This window comes from Salminus brasiliensis, chromosome 9 (assembly GCF_030463535.1).
Source record: "Salminus brasiliensis chromosome 9, fSalBra1.hap2, whole genome shotgun sequence".
NCBI classification, from domain to species: Eukaryota; Metazoa; Chordata; class Actinopteri; order Characiformes; family Bryconidae; genus Salminus; species Salminus brasiliensis.
Window position 1 is genome coordinate 29,128,056 of NC_132886.1, and position 25,814 is coordinate 29,153,869.

At 39.2% G+C, this 25,814-nt stretch overlaps 1 protein-coding gene across 3 annotated transcripts in view; it reads right to left on the reverse strand.

The window, feature by feature from the left end:
- myripa (myosin VIIA and Rab interacting protein a) overlaps window positions 1–25,814 on the reverse strand; it is a 40,209-nt gene that overhangs the window by 6,137 nt on the left and 8,258 nt on the right. For all 3 annotated transcript variants that reach the window (XM_072688138.1, XM_072688139.1, XM_072688140.1), the window contains 7 exons: window positions 13,411–13,632; window positions 11,461–11,597; window positions 5,167–5,247; window positions 2,750–2,847; window positions 1,834–1,914; window positions 856–1,011; window positions 295–463 (listed from right to left, as the gene is read on the reverse strand). In XM_072688138.1, the coding sequence (XP_072544239.1) occupies window positions 295–463; window positions 856–1,011; window positions 1,834–1,914; window positions 2,750–2,847; window positions 5,167–5,247; window positions 11,461–11,597; window positions 13,411–13,632 (944 nt within the window). The remainder of the gene's footprint in view (window positions 1–294; window positions 464–855; window positions 1,012–1,833; window positions 1,915–2,749; window positions 2,848–5,166; window positions 5,248–11,460; window positions 11,598–13,410; window positions 13,633–25,814) is intronic.

Sequence of the window (25,814 nt, forward strand, 5' to 3'; positions counted from 1 at the left end):
GAAAGCACGGGTCTGGATCCACTATAAAGCTTTATAAGAATGCTAATGTGAACCCCTTAAAAAGCCTATGGTGGTCTATTGTAAGTGTTATTAAAAAACTTCTATTACCAAAGAATAGTGTATAGATAGAGTAGAGTAATACACCTTAGTGTGTAATATCTTTCTGCATTAAGGGTTTAATGTACTTGTATATTTCTTCATTTTATCTAAAAAATTATCGCTATATGTACGTAGATACCGATTCAAGATGCAATTAGCATCCACACATGATCCAGTGTATACTTAGACTCATACTGGAGTTGTCCATTCGATCCACACTTTTCCAGCTAGGAAGGGTTGGGGCAGAGACTCCATCCTTCTTCAGACCCTGTGTACAGTCTTTACAAAGCATTGGTTTCTGTTCGGCTTTGTCATGTTGGTGCCGTTTTTCATCTGTGAGGAGAGAGAGGGCTGATCGGGACCTCTGAGAAGTAAAAAGACATAAGCAGCAAAACAGTGAGCTACAATGAAACAATATTACATTAACATTTGGTGCAAATCATGGTCCTGGACTTTTGGATGGCTTTGATCACACTGTGAAGCATGCAATGTAACATAATTAAAAACAAAAAATAATTATTTTGGTCAAAACTGTAAGGAAAATGCAGTTTTCACAAAGATTCTGACATTCTTTAAGGTTTTATTATTTGATATTCTCTCAATTTACAAGGACATTTAAGGGATCCATCATTTGAAAAGACTTATTTCAATAATAAAAATACATTGGTGACCCATTGAAATAATAAAAATCACCCAAGGCTATACTATACTGCTTTTTCTGTAGGACATTACTCTAAGGGAGAATGGCCAAAGTACCCAAAGGGGGGCCTTGGGGCTGGACTGGGAGGCCATGGCACTCCGGGGTCGATTAGTGGGAGAAGAATGGGAGTTCACATCACTCTTCTGATCAGGAGGCCAGTCTACATTACACTCCGGCTGCATCTCAGACTGATCTTTCTTCCTGCGGATAATCTGAGTTAAAAGACAAGTGGGTTAAAATGAGACATTGTTTTCTAATCCCAGATACAAAACAGTTTGGGCACCCCTAGCCAGATTACATATTTTGTTCATTTTTGAAGTGAAACAAGTAAAAACAACAATTGCAGCAAACTATTAAAAAGTACTGCACGATAAGTTGATTAAAAAATACATTAAACTGTGAATTTTGGACAATAGTTGGAAAGTTTCAAATCAGAATGAACACATTTAGACTAGTTAGGCAGGTCAAGAAATTTCTTTAGTAAGAACCATGGGCTTCTCTCTAAGCAGCTAGCTGAGAATCTGAAAACTAAGGTAATTGACGTCTGTGAAGCAGAAGGTCATAAAACGACTAAGTGCTTATACCTCATGATTTTTACTGCCTGCAGTCTCATGTCAGCTTAGTTGTAAAAGGGAAGGGTACTAGGTATTAATGTGTACTGCTAAGTGCATGCCCAAATAATGGCAACTTAAAATGTATGTATTATTATCAATCAATTATAAGCAATAACAATAACATTCAGTATGTGTTCATTTGTGGCCAAAATACATTCTGTTATAGTTCATATATAGTACATTGTTTTCATTTTCTATATTCCACCACCTCCTGTGTATATATACACGTCCTTCACACTTCTATGTTTAATTAAATTTTCCCCAAAATAATCTAATTAAGTGGTAAAATCTGAGATTTCATAAAGCACTGAGCTGTTTCCTAGAGAACAACAATAAAACTGAATCATTGTGAGGTCAGAAACATACCCATACTGTGCAGCAGATCTGCCAGGTTTCAGTGTTATTTACTCTGCTACTCACTTTCTGCACAATTGTGGTGGTTAGCTCTTCTATTAGTTCTCCTCTGTTGTCCCGCAGGTAACAAGCTTCATTCTGCTTCTCCTGCAAAAGGAAAAAGAAGAAATTTCAGTAATGTCATACTCTAGCAGTGTTGTGCTTTATGATGTCCTGCAGGGTGATAAAACAGGAGCTGGAATGAGACACACAAGTGGAGTTCTGTCCATCTGTTCCCAAGGTTGGCATAGGTTCAGTAGTTACGCTGGCTGCAGAGCTGTTGATCTGAGCTTATGGTCAGTCTATGTTATCAGCATGGGCATAGAGCATGCTGGGCAATCACAGTGCTTTAATGTAAGCTACATGTCCATCTAAGTAAACATTTATATATGTTAAATATATCGATAGACGCTACTGCTCTCTTTCTAGAGCCAAGCTTATACAACACAAAGGCTCTAATATTATCAAAGTGGACTGCAACTCGGATAATCAGACAGAATCTCTTTAAAGCTCAGCTCTTTTCACAAATCTAGTAATTCAATAAGAGGATGAATTGGAAGATGCACAACTCCATGCTGGATTAGGGCATGGTATTGAGAGATGATGAAGAAAATGATTTCCAATAGTGCTTTAAAAAAACCTTTGTGATATTAGAAAGTGGACATAAAAGTCTTTCAGCCCATGCAAACACCACAAGCATGGTGACAAAAAGCACTCACCTAAAATGCAATCCAAATCCTTTCCAAATATGTCCTAAATATAAACCTACAAAGACTCTGGACACGAACAGTAAGAGTGGCCTTATAGTACAACAATGCCTCTGGAGTTTGGTTTAGGTAAGAATTAATGCTTTTTATTTAATTGAAATTTAAATGTAACATTTTCAAGAAATTTGCAGTCTCAATTATATGCATGCTCAAGTTTAAAAACACAAAATAGGTACTTGGTTGTCTGTTTGTCTCTCAGCTTTGGCGATGGCTTCATCTATGGCCTCTTCTGCCACACGTAGTGCCACACTGATGGTTTCTGCCATGCTGTGCTCTGGAACAAACATTAGACAAACAGCATTAAATCAGCCACCATACAGAGCTGTTCTGTTTTGTTATGCAGGTGTCATATACATATACAGTTGCAAGAAAAAGTATGTGACTAATAAATAATGATGACTAATAAAACAAGAGACTGTTATCTGAGCCACAATTATGGACCAACACAATCTAACTACACTAATAACCCTAAACAGTGTGCTGTTCATGTCTTTTATTGAGCACATTAGGTACACATCCACAGTGAATGCTAGAAAAAGTAAGTGAATCTTCAAAACATAACTTTTTCTATAGATGCAAATAAGATTTGTACAACGTTGAGGTGGAATTCTGACACATTTCAGTTCATCAATATTCCTGGAATGAATGCACAGCTCTCTTCAGGTCATGTCACAGCATCTATCACACAGCTTGGCCATTCCAAAACACAAAACGACTGTGTTATCCATTCGTTAGTTTATTTACTTGCATGCTTTGAGTCATAGTCTTGTTGAATCATCCAACGCCTTTCCAGCTTGAGGTCACGGACTGCTGTCCTTACATTCTCTAAATGCAAGCTCTGAATTCATTGTTCCCTCAACGACTGTAAGGTGTCCAGGCTCTGAGCCAGCAAAGCACCATGATTCACAGTTGCGACGAGGTTTTGGTTGGTGTGTAGCAGTGAACAGTGAACAGTGTTGTACATTTGTGCTAAAAAGTTCCACTTTTTTCCTCATCTGTCCACAGAACTTTTTTCATTAAAACATATTTCCAGAAGCATTGTGGAGCATCCAGATGGTCATCCAGACTGCAAACGTAACTCGGTCCTGCAGATTTCTCCTGTACATCATCCGGAGAATTCGACCCTTCCTCTCTAGAGAGGCCGCCCAGGTGCTCGTTCAGTCTCTCGTCACTTCCAGACTTGACTACTGCGACTCTCTTCTGGCTGGTCTCCCTCTGTGCACCATCAGGCCCCTGCAACTTATCCAGAATGCAGCAGCACGGGTCGTCTTCAATGTTCCTAAGTTCAGCCATGTCACTCCACTGCTGCGTTCTCTCCACTGGCTTCCTGTAGCTGCTGCCCGCATCAGATTCAAAACCCTGACTCTGGCCTACAAAGCCAAGAACGAACCAGCCCCTCCGTACTTGATGGCAATGGTTAAAAGCCGATCAGCACCAAGAGCCCTTCCAGCTTCAAGTACGGCTCAGCTCGACCCACCATCCCTTAAAATCCACGGAAGACAAGCGTCCAGGCTTTTTTCTGTCCTGCACCAAAGTGGTGGAACGAGCTTCCCCTGGCTGTCCGAGCGGCAGAGTCGCTCGCTGTCTTCAAACGCAGACTGAAGACCCTCCTCTTCAGAGAGTACTTGGGTGAATATCAGAGTGGTCACCTTACTGACTTGTGTTTAGTAGTGTCTAAAGCTTAGAGGTATCTTTGAATTTTAAGCCTGTTTAAACTAGCTGAGGTTTTTCTTGGGTAAATAGCAAAGCACTTTTGTAAGTGGCTCTGGATAAGAGTGTCTGCTAAATGCCTTAAATGTAAATGTAAATGTCTTGGGTAATGTATTTTTGTACAGCATCAGCTTCTTTCATGGCATTCCTTCGATAACATCATTCTTGAGCCTTTTTCTGTATGTCTTTTGCTGTTACCCTTGGGTTCTTTCTCATCTCTTTCAGGACAGCCTGTTGTACTCCTGGAGTGATCTCAACAGAACACCCACACCTTGAGAGAGTAGCAACAATCGTGAATTTTCTAAATATGTGGACAAATAGTCAGTGCACCCAGGTCTTCAGCAATGTTTTTTAGCTGCATGTGTCTCTACATCATATCTTCTGAGGTCTTCTGAAAGTTGTTTGCATCGAGGTATAAATCACACTAACCAATCTTTCTTGAGAAGAACAGGTTTGTCAGCAATTAGGCTTTTGAGCTTTATTTAATGAGCTAGGCACCTGTAAAACCCACACCAATCACATCTCCTTAATTGAAACAACATCTGCCAGTTAACTCTGGAAGAAGGTGCACTTACTTTTTCTTAGTTTGTTGTGTTCAATAAGATACAGTACCACCTTTTTGTGTTATTATCATCTTGTTTAGGTTTGTCTGTAACAGTGTACTTGGATAACAATCAGCACACATTTTATTAGTAATCAATGCAGAAGTCCAGGTAATTTCAAAGGATTCACTAACCTTTCAGTGCAACTCTAGATTTGTAGACACTACAGCCAAGTTATGCTGTGTGGCAGGATACAAAAGACTCCTCTATGCTGGTGTGTATGTAAACTACAGAAGATAAACATCTCTCCAGCATTTTAAGACAGTTATTGTGCCACTTACCTTCACCGTGCTTGTAGAATGTAGAATCACTCTCATACATGCTGTCATCATTGCCCAAACTTTCATCATAAGTACTTTCTTCTGTTAAGAAAAAACAACAACAAAAGGCTTAGGTGCCGTTACAAACTTCATTGGGATCCGTATTTATGACCAATTTATGTAGTTTGTCTACAAGCATCAAACACATACTGTACTGTTTTACATGTTTATACTGACCTTTTTATTAATACTATGCATCACTTCTACAAAACTCACAACCTAATTGTAACGTTAGTATTATACACTATATGGACAAAAGTATGGGGACACCTGTTCATTCATTATTATTTTCTAAAGTCAAGGGTATTAAAAAAATAGTTTATCCTGCTTTTGTTGAAGTAACTGTCTCTACTGTCCAAGGAAAGGCTTTCTACTAGATTCTGGAGCATCGCTATGATGATTTGATTGCATTTAGTGATAAGAGCATTAGAGAGGTCAGGACAGCACTTCATTCCCCATTCCCCAAGTCATCCCAAAAGTACTGGCTGGAGCATCCCCATTCCATAGATCACAGTTCCACTGTTCCACAGCTCAATGCTGGGAGCTTTATACCTCTCTAGCCCACGCCTGGCATTAGCTAAAGTAGTATTCATTAGAAAGTGTGTCCAGAAACATACTGTATTTATTAAGTTTTTGAAAATTCAGGTACTTCTTATTGAAGTAGCTCAAGACAGGGCTGCAACATGGGTTTGGTGAAGTCTTTGTTTTTTGTGTATTCTGACAGTTTTTCCATTGAGATAAAGTCCATTAGTAGATTTTTCCAGTGAGTGATGGAAATGCTATTTTTGGACTTTGTTCATGGGAAAGCTCTTTTTGGCGATAATTAGTGCCGTATAGAGTGCTCTGTTGTTATGTCTCTTAACGGACTCCTGTCTGTGATAAGGCATGAGAAAGCAGGGTGATAATATTTTTCCAAAACTGGTTGACTGGTGTGCAGTGCCACATGACGTGGATATAGTAATCTACATTGTTGTGGGTGCAGTGTGTACAAATTGCTGAGTCTGGTAATCCCAATTTGAACATCTTGCATGTGGTGTAATGTACTCTGTGGATGTCTTTATACTGAATGGGTTGTAGGTTAATACTGCTGGCTATGAGGAGATTATTCTTACATAACTTAATTAGGAGCCAATGATAAGTCTTCCACCCACTGTCTGGTTGGGAGGGTAATTTCGCGATTTGATGTAGCTACTATTTTATATATTTTGGGTAATAGTTTTTCAATGGTTGATTTTATAATACATTCTAATATTATTACAAGCAAGTCTAATGTGTTTACATTGATTTTTAAACATATAATATATTTTAGCTGATGTTTTTTTACATTTCTGGGTTAATTGTGGAAGTGACAGAAAACTGGTTCTGTGAAATATGTGCTTGAGATGTGTGATACCCTTGACAATCCAATATGGAAGGTTTAACGATTTGTTTTATTAATGACAAATTATGGATAGTTCCAGATGAGAGTTTGGATGGTAGGTGAGAATGTGGAATTTATTTATTTATAAAGTTTTCACCAAGCTGTCACAGTTGATGCCACTGTTATAGATTTGAAGGATGGATGTTTTTTTTTTTTTTCGAGTGCTTGGCTAATAAAAGGTAAGTCTGAAATTTGAATACGGTTGCATGTTTGTTCTATATCAGTCCATGATTTGTCTGACATGCTGGGTTTTATCCACTTGAATAGTACTGTTGTTATATAGTGGTAAAATTTGGGGCTTCTAGACCACCGTAAGACTTTTTTAGGTTTTTGTAAAGTGGTGAGTTTGATTCTGAGTGGTTTATTTTTCCAGTAAAATCCACCTAGGGATTTGAACCAGGTCATGGCTGCATGCAAATCTTTAAACATAAATAGTCCATTTTTGGCAGTAATTTATTTTTATTGTAGCTACTCTACCAAAGAGGGAGATATGTGTTTATAATTAACATGAAAACGTTTGCTGCTTGCATAAAAATGTACATTTCCTAAGGAAATGCATGCTTCCATGAAAACATTCTTGGTTTGCTATCATACGCACATGAACAGAATGTCCAGTTGTGCAACTGCATTGTTAAGTCTTGTGCACAGTATTATGGTCTTTTCCCAGAGCACTGAGGATTATTATTGCTCAACAATCATTAAATGATTTATTAAATAATTATTTAAGCTATTTTAATTGAAATACAACAAACAAACAGATAAGAGCAGATACTTGACATACAATGTTAACATAGCACTGAAAACTGTATTAAAATTGAGCTTATAGGACAAAATAATGTTAGCAACTCATTCGCCATTACAAAGTAGTGGTCATCCGCAGTCACAGTCCATCAAATTCACTATTTAAATGGATTCTCGCACTGTATGGCATATTTACATTATCTATAAAAGAGACAATTATAGTACGTGACTAAAACCACATACACAGCCATGTTGAAGCCTGCATTTTAAGGCATATACCTTTTGTGTTATTGTGTCAATTTGAGTCAAGCCACAAGCTCACATTTTAACTCCAGATTCAGCTAACAACCAAACAGGACTAACAAACTAGTGTGATAAAATATGATAAACTCTTCAACACACAGTTTAACAGCAGTACTGCCACCTTCAGAGAAGTGTTTAAGGACACATCTTTCGGATAGATAGCAGATGACACATAGACATAGACTTCATATAACCCCTGGAGGTCTTTAAAAGCCTCCCCAGAGCTACTGAAGGTCATAGGGCTTCTGATGCCACCACCCACTGCTCTTTAAAAAAAAGAAAAGAAAAAAAAGCATCTGCCCTTTCAAATCCCACACGCTTCTCCAGAAATACAAACTCTCAAACATTAGGAGGGGTGGGGGAAATGTTATAAAGCTACAGAACATCGTATCCATTTAAAAGAATAATACATCAAAACAGATGCTATGTAAATGCATACATACATGATTAGTGATTTCTTATGATGCAGAGATACACCATGTCCAAATGTTTGTTAACGCCCCGTCTACTGAACGCATCCGGCTATTGCTGACGCAGATATGCAAATGCACACCCACAGCTCGTTTAGTCCAATGGCCAAATTTATTGGCACCATGCCTAATGCCAGGAGTGGGCTAGAGGGGAGCAATAGAGCAGTGGAATTCTCTGGGATGATGGTGCTTCAATCAATAATTTTGGGAGTACTTCGGGAGGTGATCATTCAACATCTTGATCTTACTAACGATCTTGTTGCTGAATGCAATCAAATCCAGATGTCCACATAAATAAGCTATATAAACCACATGCAGACTGCCTTGGGAAACACTGTCTGTCTCAGACTACTGCATTATGTATTAGTGCCTTAGTCTTTAAACCTACTTTGGAAACTTTGTTTTGAGAAAGCCTTTCATCGACTTCGGAGCTGGAGTGACTGTTGCATTATTATATTTTTCCTGAATAACTGGGCGGTGTAGATTCAATTTCCCACACTGCCCAAATTTTTGCATACAACTGTATACTGGTAAATGTATATCTTCCTCAATACAGAGACATACACTGTTAAATGTTAAAAAGCTAACACATTACAACCACCTGCCCAATACATGGCTGGTTGTCACTGTGCTGCCCATACAGCTCTAACCACCCAAAGCATGGACTTTACAAGACACCCACAGGTGCCTTCTAGTATCAGTCATCAAGACATTTGCAGGAGGTGTGAGGTGGAGCTTCTGTGAAAAGAGGTAGTTGTTTCTGTCATCTCCAGTCATCAGATATTACCACGGTCATGAAGGGGTTTACCTGGTCCGCAATAATGTTGAAGTAGGTGACATGTCAAGTTGATGTCTACATGAACGTCCTGACACAGTTTCACAGTTTCAGAACAAAGCCCAGAGAATTACACTTCATCCACCAACTCATCTTCTTCCCATAGTGTATCCCAATGACATCATGTCCCGAGGAAATAGCACACATGTCCTCAGCTGTCCACATGTTGTAAAAAGAAAAATGTTAACCAATGACCAGAAAACCTTCCATTGCTCCAAAGTCCAAAGCTTTTGACAGTAGATGTGGATTAGCTTGGGCACACTTACTGGACTGCAGCTTCACAGCCCCATACACAACAGGGTGTGATGCACTGTGCTGTAACACATTCCTCTCGTAACCATATTTAGTAAATATTTGTGTCTTCTGTCTGACCAGACGGGACCACCTCCACTGCCCTCGCACACCGGCAAGTGCACAACACCTGGTCATTGGTTCATGCTTTACAGGATCACTGTTGGTAAGTAATCACCACTGCTGACCAAAAGAACCCTACAAAACCTTGCTGTTTTGAGGAATGTGCCCATTTCTCCTGAATCCCACAAGTTCACTATAAGAACCATCGGACTGCTTACTGTCTAATATATTCCAAACCTTGTGTGCCACTGTTACAAGAATCAACATTATACACTTCATCTCTGAGTGGTGATAATGGTTTGGCTCATACAGCAATAAATCAGATTTGCTCCCAGTTTCCTTTTATTTCCTCTGTGCCTGGTGTACAGTCATTTCAGTACGACTCACACTACAGGGAGGTATTTCAGGGACATATTTTCCTCTCTCTCTGTCTCAGGTCACAGAGGTCTGCTGAGGTGACAAGGCATACTCCCTTATCTGCAGTGAAAGTGCTTCATCCATACTTAATGTGACCATGACTGACGCTTACTGCCCTTATCTGCTTTTACTCCTGCCCTGTGTTGGTGAGGTAATATCAGTGCTGGAGCTGACAAGCATAGGGCCATAAAGCCCTGGAGCACGAGTTAGAGCCCTGTGCTTAGGACTCACTGTGACTAGACTCATGTTCTCTAAGTGCAGAGCCCGGAACAATGCTTGCAAATTAGAAAATGAGCTTTAAGGATCAGGTAGGAAACACTTTACACTTTCACCACTCCAAGTCCCAGAACATTGGTCTGGTTATGCAATATCAACAGTATACAAAGAGGCTTTTAACCTATGTTATTGCAGTTTTGTTTAAAAAGAGCTCATGCTTAAACTGCCTTGGTAATTCCATTACATTTGCTTTCACTGTTTATTCATTTGCGCTGGAGGCTACAGATACATGGCAAAATCCCCAGTGTTGAACAGATGCCAGGACTGCAAATCTCTGACATGATGATTTTATTTTATCATAGTCCTCAGGAAATTATTCAATGCCTTGTGAATTCTCAGATTTCACTATGACTACATTATTTTGGTATGATTCAGTATTCATTAAAATCAAAACAGAATAAAAAACTAAAATATGTACATACTTTCTTTAGCATTATTATAATCAATTATTTAGTATTTCAACTTTGCAGAAATGAATGAACTGCCACCTCCAGACTTATGTCATTTTACATCGCTCTTTACACTCCTCTTAACGGAGTGTTGAATTAATCCCAAGAGTGTTTCATTTCAGAGCCTAAGGACACATGATTACGCATATAAGCGTTAATTCAACACTGGGATTTCGCTGTATATCATTACTGTGGATTATTGTGTCATTGGAGAAGGAAAATACACCATATGTCCAAATGTTTGTGAAACCCCTACTTTAAGTTGCACACATTGTTGACACAGATATGCAAATGTGCACACACACAGCTTGCCACATCCATGTAGAGAAGGATCACCACTAGAATTGGACTCTCTGGAACAGATAAACATGATCCTATTGGCACCATGCCTAATGACAGGCGTGGACTAGAGGTGTATAAAGCCCCTCAGCATTGAGCTGCGGAGCAGTGGAACTATGTGCTCTGAATTGATAGTGCTCCATCCAATACTTTTGAGATGAGCTGGGGAGCTGGGGAGCTGGGGAGGTGGGGATGAGGTGATCATCCGACATTCTGACCACACTCTTGTTGCTGAATGCAAATAAATCCTCACAGCAATGCTTCAAAATCTAGTAGAAAGCCTTCCCTGAACAGTAGAGACAGTTACTCCAACAAAAGCATGACAAACTTTTTTTATATTGATTTCAGAAGAAACAATGAATAAGCAGCTGTCTCAATACTTTTGTCCATTTTGTGTTTGTCTCCAAACATAAGCGATTCTCCAAACGTAAGAAATAAGATCCTCCAGGACAAAGGATCTTGGAATTGTAGGTGAATTCCAAGTGTTACCTGCATTACACTTAATACAGCTTGTGATTAGCAAATTAGTTGGAGTGGTCAAATCTATGGTTCAAGTAATTCCCTGAATAATCTCATGACATTTATGCAATCCCACAGCAGTTAATCTATACTGAAAAGAATCCTGTAGTCGCAAAGAAGTAAAGAAAGCACCTGTAAGCTCAGCAAAGTTGCCCTGTTCTGCAATGTGCCTCCTGTAGAGCGTCTTCAGTACTTTAGCACTGCCGAACCTCTTAAAGCGTCTCCTCACATTACTGTAGAACCACTCCAGAGACTGGGTCTTCAGTAGTCTGCAAATACAAACACACAATGAACAGTGCATTACATTATTTGGGGGGGGTGGTGACGTGGCACACATGATTTTCACAATCCGTGCACAATCCGTTATTACTTTCAATTACTTAATTAATATCAGCTTCAAATGATTATAAAAACAAGATGAACATTACTGGGATTATTCATTTATTTACACCGCAAACAAATAACCGGATAAAGTCATTCAGTTAAACCCCTTTCTGTGGATCAAAAAGACTTAACTAATGTTAACTAATGTTAATTGTTAACGCAATGTTGACTGAATGCAAAAGGCAAACCGTCAAAAAACAAACATAAAAAGGATCACATTTGAGATTTTGGTATTAAAAAAAATTTGGGGATTAAAAAGTAAGATGCATCAATAATCGTTTTATACCCACATGTACAGATTCTTAATAAAACTGTAGGTAACACATTGTTCTGCCTTCTTTTGTCCTCTTGTTTTGCCATTATTTATTTCCAAAGTGGCGTTCTTGTGTTGTGGTGTTAATAATTACAATACTACAGTGACTTAAATCTTTATCCACTCGCTAAGAGTTTAAATATACAGATTGACAAAAGGCAATGCTACTCCTTCAGCTCAGCTCAGCTACTTTGTCAGCCCTCACAAGAAGTTAGCTAGCTTGGTCAAATGAGATAAAGACTGAATTGTTTAGCCACAATGACAAGCAATATGTTTGAGGATTTGGAGAGAAATTCAACTGTATACTCTGTATTTATAAAATTAATGATTGTTTTTTTTTCATCCCTAGGAGCCTAGGAGTGTCTGTGGCAGTGTTTCAGCTGTCCTTGAGCTGGATTTAAAAGATTTAAAACTTAACTATCGCTTTATTAGAAAAGACATTTTCAAGAACGGTTTCAAAATGAAAGGAATGGGGGAATATTAACAACTGATCCTAAACAATTCTGTCCGTTTTTTGTGTAAACTGGAAAAACCCTGTCCAGCACTTTTTCACTGTACAGAAGATCCATATTTATGAATATACAATGCTGCATCAGCGTTACTGTCCCCATGAGTGACAAACACACTGAACAGTGGACATGACTCTAAACTACAATAATTTACAGTCGGAGCATTCTGACAAATCAAAATCTAATCCCAGTGATGAATATGACTGGTCAATCTGAAGGAAATGACCATAAAGAGCATTGAGAGGATTGAGGACAAAAACATAAAAAATTAACAACATTGTTGAAATTTGCTTTGTAATTCTTCATATTGCATGTGTGGGGTGTGAAGACATACAATGAGTCCATGGCATGTACATCTAACTGCGGTACACTAGAAATGTTTAGTAATTATCAAATCAGTTGCAAAGTGAAAAGTTTAATGGCATAACTAATCTTATTTTATGTACAGTGTCATGTAGTGCAATGCATTTTTTGATGGTTAGGGGCAAAGCATCTGAAAGTAATAAAGTCCCAGACATAATGGCCATTAACACACTTGAAATACACCTCAGACCTTATTAGGAATGCAAACTTAGGAATTTCCAAGGAGAAAAACTTCCATGGAAATTAATAGGAATATAAATTATAAAGACACTTTTCTCTGCGGGTTAAACATACATAAACATCACAAAAACATAGACCTATTTCATTAAGCCTATTAACCCTAGCTCTTCCTCTATAGACTGATCAACAGAGAACCTTCACCAAGAACTGCAGCTTTAGCCTCTAGCCCCTCTAACTGATTTGTGGGCAGTGACAGCAGCGTTACCCCCCCGTCCTTCCATCAGTCTTGTGACATGTCAAGGCAGTGAAGCACTCAGGGCTACAATAACTCACCTGGTCTTCTCGCAGGCTGAGCAGAGCCAGCCTTTGTCGGTGCTGGAGTAGGAGCAGCAGCGCTTGCAGATGTTGTAGTTGCAGTCCAGGCAGCGGCGACGCGGCTTGAGCAGGAAGGTGAAGGGCGAGCAGCAGCGAATGCAGCAGCGCTGGTTGAAGCCCTGCTGACGACAGAGCAAAACACACCGGCTGTCCTCCTCATCCAGCTCCTGCTTCAAGTCACTGAGTGAGTGAGTGAGAGAGCGAGAGAGCGAGTAGGAGACAGAGAGGGAGAGAGAGAGATAGAGAGAAAGAAAACGTGAGCAGCAGAGAAAAAAAAAGAGAGCATAAGAAAATGCCAAATACACATACTGTAAATAAAAGGGGAAAAAGACTGTGAGGGAGAAGGTAAGAACTGAGGTAGAAGACAGAAACATCAGAAAAGATGAGTTATATAGACTGTGCAGATTACTGGAGTGAGTGGTGTACTATATGTCCCTATATGTTATTCAGTTCTTTTCACACTCCAAACTCCAAACATAGGGGTGAGAGAGCGAGAGAGTGAGCGAGAAAGTGAGCGAGACTGAATACCTTTATATGGTGCAATCTAAATTCAGGGCTGATTTTCATCTGCTTAGCTTCGCTGAACACAGCCCAGACAGTACTCATTATCAGTGATTACAGACAGCAGTCTAGACTGATTAGGTTTAGTAAACACACACACATACACACACCATAATCCTACTAAATTAAAAAGAAGTAGTGAAAGAGGGAAAATGTGAGTAAACAACGATTGAATAATGATATAATACAGTGTACACGTACACGTAAGGGATTTCCTGCAATTTTATTTACACGGCATGTCCTGCAATCCTGATTGTGTAGATTAACCTTAACCTCTAACTGTCTTCTGGACCCTACTGGAGCCAGAAGGAAAACAGCACACTAACATTACAACTAGGCACTGCAGTGGTTTCCACCCTACTGCCACCACGCCCAACCGCCACATACACAATGTCATGTCAATACAGATGCCTCAACTCAAAATGTCCTCGACGAAACGACGCAAACAGAAAAGAATAAAGCTTTCTGCAGGTACGCTCACTTGTACCATGACACTGGTCACACATTGTGCTGTTTCTGCTGTGCTCAGTGCTGGACTGTGCCTATGGTCTGTTGTTTATACACTGAGCGGTTGGCACAGACAGGGCAAGGCACCCTGTGCCAAGAGAGCAGACTTAACCCAGGTGCAGTGAACAGAGAGCACTCTGAAGCTAATGGCTTACACTGCTGACATATGCATGCTCATATATTATGCAAAGATAATATAATAGTCTTCTTACAAGTAGATGATTACATGAAGGATGCACTAAATCATGACATGAGTGTAAAAAAAAATAAAACAGCTAACAAAGGAAATCAACAAAAAGAAAAGGAGTGCATATAGTATTGAATATTGGCCCGAGGTAGCTGGTACAGCCTGTAGTGTATTAAGCAGTAAAATGTTAACATTAGCATGTTTAATGTGAATCCGCTGAAATACCCTAGTAACTAATTTGAAACCGAGCAGAATGTTGATGCAATGCTTGCTGGTTTTTTTTAGTTGTTGCACTGCAAACAGAATAGTGAGTGATAAAGAATAAAGAAAAATAAGGACACTAAAATATGTGAGCCATTCTTTCTACAAATGGCAGCAAAAGCAAGAGAGACAACAAAACTATAGTTACCATAGTAATACTCCTAAATCCACTACAGTTCCTACAATGCCAAGCAAAGCCAAACTAACCAAACCGTGTATTGCACATTCTCCATGCACCGAACTATGACGTCTGTGCCGTGGCAGTTCAACACAAATACACCTACCGTTTCACCCCTACTCTCCACTACTGCCTATATAGTACGGCCTATAGGTTTAACCTCTAAACTTCAGAATTACTAACTAAATTACTACCAACTTCAGAATAACACTTCCAGAGCAGGCATGTATACATTAGGAAATACAGGACTTAGCCAGTCATCAACTTTGTTAATGCACATAAACCTGCTCTGGAGGTGTTTTTTTTCTTTACACATTCTCAAGAATTTCCCAAACCTTTTTAATGGGCTAAAGCTTTGTGATTTATATATATATTCTGAAAACCCTTACAAAACAAACAATCATTTTTCATTGATTTATAATTACAGAAGCATTCGTTCAAATATAAATGCAAAGTAGGGATAAAAAATATGGTAAAAATACAATATTTAACACAATATTTTGACATGTAGATAAAAATGCACCAGTGGATTTTAAAAACTGCTATCCAAAACTTTCCTTACATTTAGTTTAATAAATTCTATTCAAAATGTGCTGTACAACATTCACCTAAACACGACCAATTATGCTGTTCATAATAAAATGTGTAGTTCATTAAGTATTGACTATTTTCACAATATGCTCTGGAAAAGCCTATTTATTTTAATTCAATCAACTTAACTTTATTGTCATTATACTAACACAGTGCTACAAAACACGGTTAGGCCAAGTCTCCAGTGCAGAATAGGTAGGACATTAGCATTATTTAATAAAATAGTCATACTGTCCACCTCCAGGTTCTTGTAAAACCCCCCCACCTCCATTTCTACTTCTGTCACACCGTGTTTCAGTGGGCAATCTAGAAGATCCATAATAACGCAAATGTAGGCAGTTTTTTGGGGCAGGTTTTGATCAATTGCCATATCAAACAAATATGAGGCTATTTAACAACAAACAAAAGCAAGCTGGCTGGAGGAGCTACAGAAGCTTTATGGGATTTACTGTTTTTTTTTTAGTTTAACTGCTATCTATTGGCATCAACTGAACAGCAACAGGTATGAATACACAGACTATTAATAAATATAAAAGCAAGGATTCAAAGTATGACTGCAAAATTATATACATAAAAACAGTGATAGTGTCAGCCCTGCAATTAGAAAATGATAGGACAGTACAATACAACGATAACTGCCATTTCCACACTACACTTGTAAAACCTATTTATATAAGGTTTAACACATAACTGATTCTTTTGTGCTGAAGACTCAGCACTCCTCATACAGTGTTCAGATACCAGCCTCTGTTTGAAATAGGAACCCCACTGTTCACGCTAACGTTACTTCTATGCTTCCACTGAAGTGGCTCCCACTGTGCCTAACTGAAGCGACTGCACTGCCTTCATTGTCCCCCACTGCTGTACTAAAGAATCTACACACAGACCTTAGATAACACAGGAATCAATCGTGTCAAGCAATTAGATCCACTACACAAGGCTAAAAGTGCTGCTAAAAGCTTTTCGCGGCGTCCAAATGTTCTAATCAGAGCTCCGTAAAAGCTGAGAAACCACTTATTTTGATTTACCGAATTACACGCAAGCCCTCATTGCCGAGCTTAGAAGCCGCTACTTGGAACATTGCAGCTATTACACAATTTGCCATCTGTCTGAGAAAGCTGATGTAATTCCAATGAAAAGGACATGACTGTTTGTATTAGAGGGTCTCTTGGGTCTTTATTTCCTGGTGAGTCTTTTTTGGGCCTGGTTAAGCTGGCTCTCAAAGAAGAGAGGCACACAGATATGCAGGGAAAGGGAAACAGGGTGATCTCGAGGTGAGATAGGACAGAAATAGGACAGAACTGAGCTTTCCATTTTTTCAGTTTGATTAACACTGTACGCTGTACAGTGGAACGGTTCAGTACACTCCTGACACAGCTAAACCTTTCTGCAGGTTTATGATAGTCATCTACAGTGGGGCAAAAAAGTATTTAGTCAGCCACTGATTGAGCAAGTTCTCCTACTTAGAAAGTTGAGAGAGGTCTGTAATTTTCATCATATGTACACTTCAAGTATAAGAGACAAAATGAAAGGAAAAATACAGGAAATCAAATTGTGATTTTTAAACAATTTATTTGTAAATTATGGTGGAAAATTTATTTGGTCAATAACAAAAGTTTAACTCAATACTTTGTCACATAACCTTTGTTGGGAATGACAGAGGTCAAACGTTTCCTGTCTTCACCAGGTTTGCACACACTGTAGCTGGTATTTTGGTATTTCCTCCATGCAGATCTCCTCTGGGCTGGGCAACATAGACTTTCAACTCCCTCCACAAATTTTCTAAGGGGTTGAGGTCTGGAGACTGGCTAGGCCACTCCAGGACCTTGAAATGCTTTTTACTGATCCACTTCTTCATTACCCGAGTGGTGTGTTTAGGATCATTGTCATGCTGGAAGACCCAGCCACGTTCCATCTTCAATGCTCTTACTGATGGAAGAAGGTTTGGGTTATAATCTCACGATACATGGCCCCGTTCATTCTTCCCTTAACACAGATCAGTCATCCTTTGCAGCCCAAAATCAGTCCCAAAGCATGATGTCTCCACCCCATGCTTCACAGTAGGTATGGTGTTCTTGGGATGCAACTCAGTATTCTTCAAACACAACGAGTTGAGTTTTTAGATATTCTCCCAATCCTCTTCTGGATCATCCGTATGCTCTCTGGCAAACTTCAGACGGGCCTGGACATGTACTGGCTTAATCAGGGGGACACGCCTGGCACTGCAGGATTTGAGTATGTTACTGATGGTAGCCTTTGTTACTTTGGTCCCAGCTCTCTGCAGGTCATTCATCAGGTCCCTCCGTGTAGTTCTGGGATTTATGTTCACTGTTCTCATGATCATTTTGACCCCACGGTATCAGATCTTGTGAGGGGCCCCAGATCGAGGGAAATTATCAATGGTCTTGTATGTCTTACATTTCCTTACAATTGCTCCCACAGTTGATTTATTCACACCAACCTGCTTACCTATTGTAGATTCACTCTTCCCAGCCTGGTACAGGTCTACAATTTTCTTCCTGGTGTCCTTCAACAGCTCTTTGGTCTTGGCCATGGTTTAGTTTGGAGTCTGACTGTTATGACAGGTGCCATTAATACAGGTAACGAGTGAAGGACAGAAGAACTTACAGGTCTGTGAGAGCCAGAAATCTTGCTTGTTTGTGGGTGACCAAATACTTATTTTCCACCATAATTTACAAATAAATTCTTTAAAAATCATACAATGTGATTTCCTGGATTTGTTTTCATAGTTTCATAGTTGAAGTGTACCTATGATGAAAATTACAGACCTCTCTCATCTTTCTAAGTAGGAGAACTTGCACAATCAGTGGCTGACTAAAGACTTTTTTTGCCCCATTGTAGGGGTTGTCTTGCTCGTCTTACTGCATACAATCTTGGTCTTAGTCATGCTCTTGGTCTTACCGTCATTTTGCCCTTTTTATAAATGCTTGGCTATCTTTTTATAGCCTGCCTCTGCTCTAGTGGCCATCGATTGCTAACATTTTCAGATCTTTAGACAGTTGCTTTAAAGAGCCTGTTTGATGAGTGTAAGTACAAAGGTTCCAAGAGAACGTATAAAGCTTGGGAATTTGATTCCCAGGAACTGATAGGTCCTAAATACAGCTGATGGCATGGCTGAGGCCTGATTTGCTTGTCAATGTCTGAGACCTTGTCAAAAATATCTCAGCCTTTGCAGCTTATGGCACTTTTCCACAATGATGACTTCCATTTTTTTTTCGATTTTATTCTATGAAAATCGAAATCTGCCCCTTTCTCTGTTATTGTGACTGCTGCACACTGACAAATTGATTTCTCTCACAAGGTACTTTCTGTCCTGCACCTCTCTGCTTTTACCACAGACTCATAAATCCACAGCTCCAGTGCAGAGTGCACCCAAAGTGCAGCCTCAACTCCTGCACTTTGCGCTACGTGCTAATGTACCAAATATGCACCGCAAGTACAGAAATAGCATAACAGCTTTGTGAAACATTTGAAAAACAGAAAAAAAAAAAAAAACACAAAGCAATGTCTACCCCAGGCACCATAACAGCATATGAGTCCACTGGTAGGATCAGGCCAAAGGATCAGTTGGTACAAAACAGTGAGCAAATTTCCCTTGCACATTTTCTCAGACGTGAAGAATTAATCACTAATCGGGAAACTGAGGTGTGCACACGTTGCGAAAAACAACAACAAAGTAGTGTGTTCTGAGCGGCAGAGAGAGAGTGCTGTCTGATTTACAGTGAATAACAGGACAGACAATGTGAAACTCACATTTTCACATCTATTGTGCTTCGATGTGAGGTCACGTCAGTTGTGTTACATAAAAACGACTTGTGTGGGGCCACAGGGATCCCATCTGGAACAGGCCTGCCCAAAAGGTTTACTCTGGGTCATGGTGCGCCTTAAGCCCCTCACAGTTTACTCATAACAATCACGTGACATCATCTGACAAACGGCCAACATACTGATGACTAAAATAACAATAATAACTGTTAGAGCACCATGAAGAACAAGCCACCAATACTTTGCTGTTACATTTGAAGTACATTTTAAGTGCCATATACAAGATATATAACAGCTATGTGTGTATGTGTGTGTACATATATTTGAAAGAGTTACATCAGACCTTATATTATACTTATATTATACAGTAAACTACACCTCAATGTACACAGAAAGGGCTATTTATAAATGAGTAAATTAGCAAGAATAGATGTATGTATAAATGTACATTATATTTGTAATTTTTACATTAAAGTAACTGTGACTGTTTTGGACAATATGTGGCCCCAGAAATAACTACAAATGACAGTCATTTAAATATCATTTTATGGCACTGATGTAATGATAATATAATAAAATTATAATAATACAATTTTAATACATCGTTTCCGCATCTCAATGTGCGTATGCACGATAGTCGTGGAAAAATCTGGAAAATCTGCACTGGTCTGTTCATTTTCCATTACCGATCTAACAGAGGCAGATTATATCTGCCCAATATCATACATTTTACTCCAATCTTGAATACACTGACTGCATTGTTAATATCATGCCATACTGCATCACTGGTTTCTGAAGTAATCTCATGAAATTGTTTTTGACATAACACAAAAATAATGAAATGCCATTTTTTTTCCCAATGTTGAGCAGTCCTAATTGGAAATGGAATATTACAAATGATTAAAAAGGTAAAGGTGCACGTATTTGTCACTGTACACTGTACAGCGAAATGTGTCCTCCGCATTTAACCCATCTGGTAGTGAACACACACTCACACACACACATGTGTTAGGGGCAGTGAGTAGACACACACACCCAGAGCGGTGGGCAGCCAACTCCAGCGCCCGGGGAGCAGAGAGGGTAAAGGGCCTTGCTCAAGGGCCCAACAGTGGCAGCTTGCCAAGCCCAGGAATCGAACCCAGGCTCGATATCGATATCCCAGCGCTCTAACCGCTGAGCCACCACTGCCCCTAAATGCCAAATAAATAAAACATGACTTAAATTAAAACACAAGAACAACAAACCAGCTCATTCCCGTTAATGGGCAATTTTGAGGTCAGCTAAATAATGAGGATACAGTGGGGAGAACAAGTATTTGATACACTGCTGATTTTTCAGGTTTTCCCACTTGCAAAGCATGTAGAAGACTGTAATTTTTATCATAGGTACTCTTCAACTGTGAGTGATGGAATCTAAAACAAAAATCCAGAAAAATACATTGTATGATTTTTAAATAATTAATTTCCATTTTATTGGGGGAAATAAGTATTTGATACACCAGAAAAAGAAACGTAATATTTGGTACAGAAACCTTTGTTTGCAATTACAGAGATGAGACGTTTCCTGTAGTTCTTGACAAGGTTTGCACACACTGCAGCAGGGATTTTGGCCCACTCCTCCATACAGATCTCCTCCAGAGCCTTCAGGTTTCGTGGCTGTCGCTGGGCCACACGGACTTTAAGCTCCCTCCAAAGATTTTCTATTGGATTCAGGTCTGGGGACTGGCTAGGCCACTCCAGGACCTTAAGATGTTTCTTACGGAGCCACTCTTTAGTTGCCCTGGCTGTGTGTTTTGGGTCGTTATCATGCTGGAAGACCCAGCCACGACCCATCTTCAGTGCTCTTACTGAGGGAAGGAGGTTGTTGGCCAAAATCTCACGATACATGGCCCCATCCATCCTTCCCACAATACGGTGCAGTCGTCCTGTCCCCTTTGCAGAAAAGCATCCCCAAAGAATGATGTTTCCACCGCCATGCTTCACGGTTGGGATGGTGTTCTTGGGGTTGTACTCATCATTCTTCTTCCTCCAAACATGACGAGTGGAGTTTAAACCAAAAAGTTCTATTTTTGTCTCATCAGACCACATGACCTTCTCCCATTCCTCCTCTGGATCATTCAGATGGTCATTTGCAAACTTCAGACGGGCTTTGACATGCGTTGGCTCGAGGAAGGGCACCTTGCGTGCACTGCAGGATTTTAATCCTTGACGGCTGTGTTACTGATTGTTTTCTTTGAGACTGTGGTCCCAGCTCTATTCAGGTCATTGACCAGGTCCTGCCGTGTAATTCTGGGCTCATTCCTCACCTTCCTCAAGATCATTGATGCTCCACGAGGTGAGATCTTGCATGGCGCCCCAGACCGAGGGAGATTATCCGTTATTTTGCATTTCTTCCATTTTCTAATAATTGCACCAACAGTTGTTGCCTTCTCACCAAGCTGCTTGCCTATTGTCCTGTAGCCCATCCCAGCCTTGTGCAGGTCTACAATTTTATCCCTGATGTCCTTACAAAGCTCTCTGGTCTTGGGCATTGTGGAGATGCTGGAGTCTGACTGATTGAGTGTGTGGACAGGTGTCTTTTATACAGGTAACGAGTTCAAACAGGTGCAGTTAATACAGGTAATGAGTGGAGAACAGGAGGGCTTCTTAAAGAAGAAGTAACATGTCTGTGAGAGCCAAAATTCTTACTGGTTGATAGATGATCAAATACTTATTTCCCCCAATAAAATGGAAATTAATTATTTAAAAATCAAACAATGTATTTTTCTGGATTTTTGTTTTAGATTCCATCACTCACAGTTGAAGAGTACCTATGATAAAAATTACAGTCTTCTACATGCTTTGCAAGTGGGAAAACCTGAAAAATCAGCAGTGTATCAAATACTTGTTCTCCCCACTGTATGTCCATATATAGTACAATTAGTTCATAATGTAATTATTGTGACAGGTCTAGGCATCTGTGTTTGTTATCCAGCTACTATCAGAAAGCTAGATTACTTTGCTTAACAATACTTTCAAAATGAGTAGTTAACAATAATTAAAATAAAGAAAGAAACTACTTCCTTATTATTGTTTGAGATCTAGCCAGGAGGCTTACAGGTTTCTTAAAACAGCATTCCAAGACAAAATTTAATTTCAGTTCTGCTCACAGGCAATGTAAAAACAGCACACAAAATACAAATATTAAATGTAAAAAGTCTCAAAGCAGCTAATTATATAGCCTAATTGGCCACTTTGCATTAAATTCACATAAAAGTAGCTGCAAAAAACAAATAATGAGAATAGTGTGAAAATTAGTAAATGTATTGCCATTTGAAAAAAAGGAACCAGCACAGTCTCATCACATTTCTGCTGGATAGATACCAATAGTGTTGCACGATACCGGCACTTACACACAGTATCAGTATTGGCAATAGAAAGCACCGATACCATAAAGCTTACTGACCCCAGCAACCAGTAAACAGCCAGTCATAAATAGTTATTACCATTAAACAGACATTTACTGAACTTTTAGCACTTTTTCATTCCATGTGGTGTTTTGGAGTTTTAAGCTGCTTGTTTTAAGGCCACACACTGAAGTTTAGTATCTTTTTATATAGAGACGTGTACTTTTAATGAAATGTGAATTTTAAACACCAAATGAAAAGCTGTTTGGTTGAGCTTAGCAAGATTATGCTTCCCTACTTGCTTACAGAAACTCTGAAACTTTTCAAATGTGCAGTTACTCAACCAGTATAGTAAGTTCTTTTTAAGAATTATCAGGATTTATAGCCATCTATTAAGCATTTTAAGTCAGAGCTAGTATCAGTACTCTACAGATACTTGAAAATCTGGTATTAATATCGGAAAGGAAAAAGTGGTATTGGTGCCAATATGGTAATTGAAAAAAAAAGTACAAAAACAATACAGAACACAGATTAACCATATCAGGATAGTAGAGCGGCTCTTTGGGTGTACTCTGACGGCACTTTAATACATACATGACCTCATACATGACATACAGGTCAGACATCGTGACATGGACTGTATTAAGGGTGGGAAGTTGTATACCTTATAGAGGTTATAGAGGTTAACTGCTCCACAGTGGCACGTCGATTGCTTTGTACCACCTGCTGGAGTCGTAGTTCCCATCTGACATCCAAAGTGAAAGGTCACTGTTATGATGTTGGGAGGCACTCAATGCTATGCTACCACTCTTCACCCACTATATGCTATATGTGGTAAACAGCCTTGCTATACGTTTTTTCCAACATTTTCAACATGTAGTCCTACTGAATGTTCACTTCGAAAGACCAAAGTCGGTAGATAATGCTGAGAACTTCACCTGAAGTAGCTGAAGTGGAACATTACACAAACCACCGCAGGATTTCCTTAACTTATACATTGTATCTGATCTCTGATGGCTATATTTGTGTTTAACTAGTGCTAGCTAAAAAGCGCACCCTGTCTACAGTGAAGCATGGCAGAGGCTCTGTGAACCAAGAACAACAATTTGTTTAACTTAAATGTAAAGTTCTAAAGTTAAAGTAAATTTAAGTTTTGGATATATTTTATAATCAAACTGATAAGACAGGTATGTGTACTTAATCAACAATAGGGGTTACATCCAGATACTGTGTTTGTACTGTACTTTTGAAGTAATCTTGTATGCAATGATCTGCTGCTGAACTGAAGAGGCTAAGCTGGTGGATCATCAATATGGCCACCACAACAAAGAAGTCACATGACCTGAATGAGATGAGTGTATGAAAAACAGAGTGGCGTTCAGCATGCGAAACATCAAATCAGACCTGAAAACAAAATGTGTAGCCTGATACACCAACCTCCTCCATCTGTCCAGCCAAAATGAAGACATACAATCCAAGCGTAAACATCACATCAGAGAACTAACTTTTCTGATGGTATGACACCAGGTTCATTTGATGACTAACCAAACAAATTAAAGGCTTTCCATATTCTCAGCATGTCGCATGCAACTGCGCACTGTCGCAGTCAGGAAACTCGTCTTGCTATTAACGCTCAATTTTTTGTTTGCAGCCTGCTGGTTCCTCCATCTCTCGCTCATCTCTGTTTGAAATTCTGTCCTACTCCTGGTGTGTCAGAGAGGAAATTGAAAGGCAAAATGCATGCAAGCGGAACCCACCAGGGAGAAGAAGGGGAAGGCAAAAGAGAAGCCACTGTTTGCATGAAATCAAAGAGGTTGAAGTTTTGATGCAATTATGACTGAAACAGGTTACCCAATGATGGCCTTCCTGCTCATTTGTCTCAATCATATCAAAAAGATCTCTGTATTTCACAATTTTTAAAGGCCACAGATGGAGGGTTACAGGAACAAAAAATGGCAAACCAAGTATGAAACCAATGTTTTCTAATGCACTATTTTAAGGATGCATGGTCCACAACTCATTCAAGTGGCCGAAATGCAATTACAAAATTCACTGAGAGAAAACGTAAAATAGATAAATTGTTGGTTATTACAATTGCCCATTATGTCACACTCAATTTTCTATCAGAAAAACAGGTATTATAGATGAAGTGATAGTTAAAAAGAAATATAGATATAGATGAAGTGGTAGTTTCCAGAAATCCATTTTGATATTGCCAAATATGTCTCCCTTTGGATGCTAAATGTTAAAAAAACACTGCCCACCATTCCATGATAAAGGTATAAAAATTATGTCCTTTTGAAAGTTGCCTATGTACTGAAATCTGTTTTACAATCTTAACACTATGACAACTGACCTTCTATATTACTTAATAGCTCTAAACTCAAAGTGAAAACTCATTTAAAAAACAACAAGAACAAAGTTTTGGGCACTAACATTAATGCATTTTTAAATACCTTCAAAAATTGAAGCCAGAAAGCCATTCTGACACAGAGCCACTAATGTGAGGACTTTAACCATCAAATACAAAACTAAAACACAATGGTCTCTCTGGAAATGCTGAATATGGCTTGCAAAATGTCCAAGCTATTATGAGAGGGATTGTACTGCAGCGGTGTCGGCCTCATCTTCTGATGCTACGGAGGCCAATAAAGAGAACAGAGAGTTTAATGAGTCAACACTGTCCTCATTAGGAGGCCAGTCAGATCATGAATAAATGTGCAGATCATTGTAAGTCTGTTCCCAAAGGAATACCTTAATCAAAATGCTGAGAAACATGACAAAGCTTTGCTGTGATTAAAAATGTAATCTCAACTGAAGCCAATCATTATACAATTTTATTCTGAATTATTATGCAGTCACACCGCTCAGTCTGCACACTGTGTCTGTCTCCTTAACAACATGAG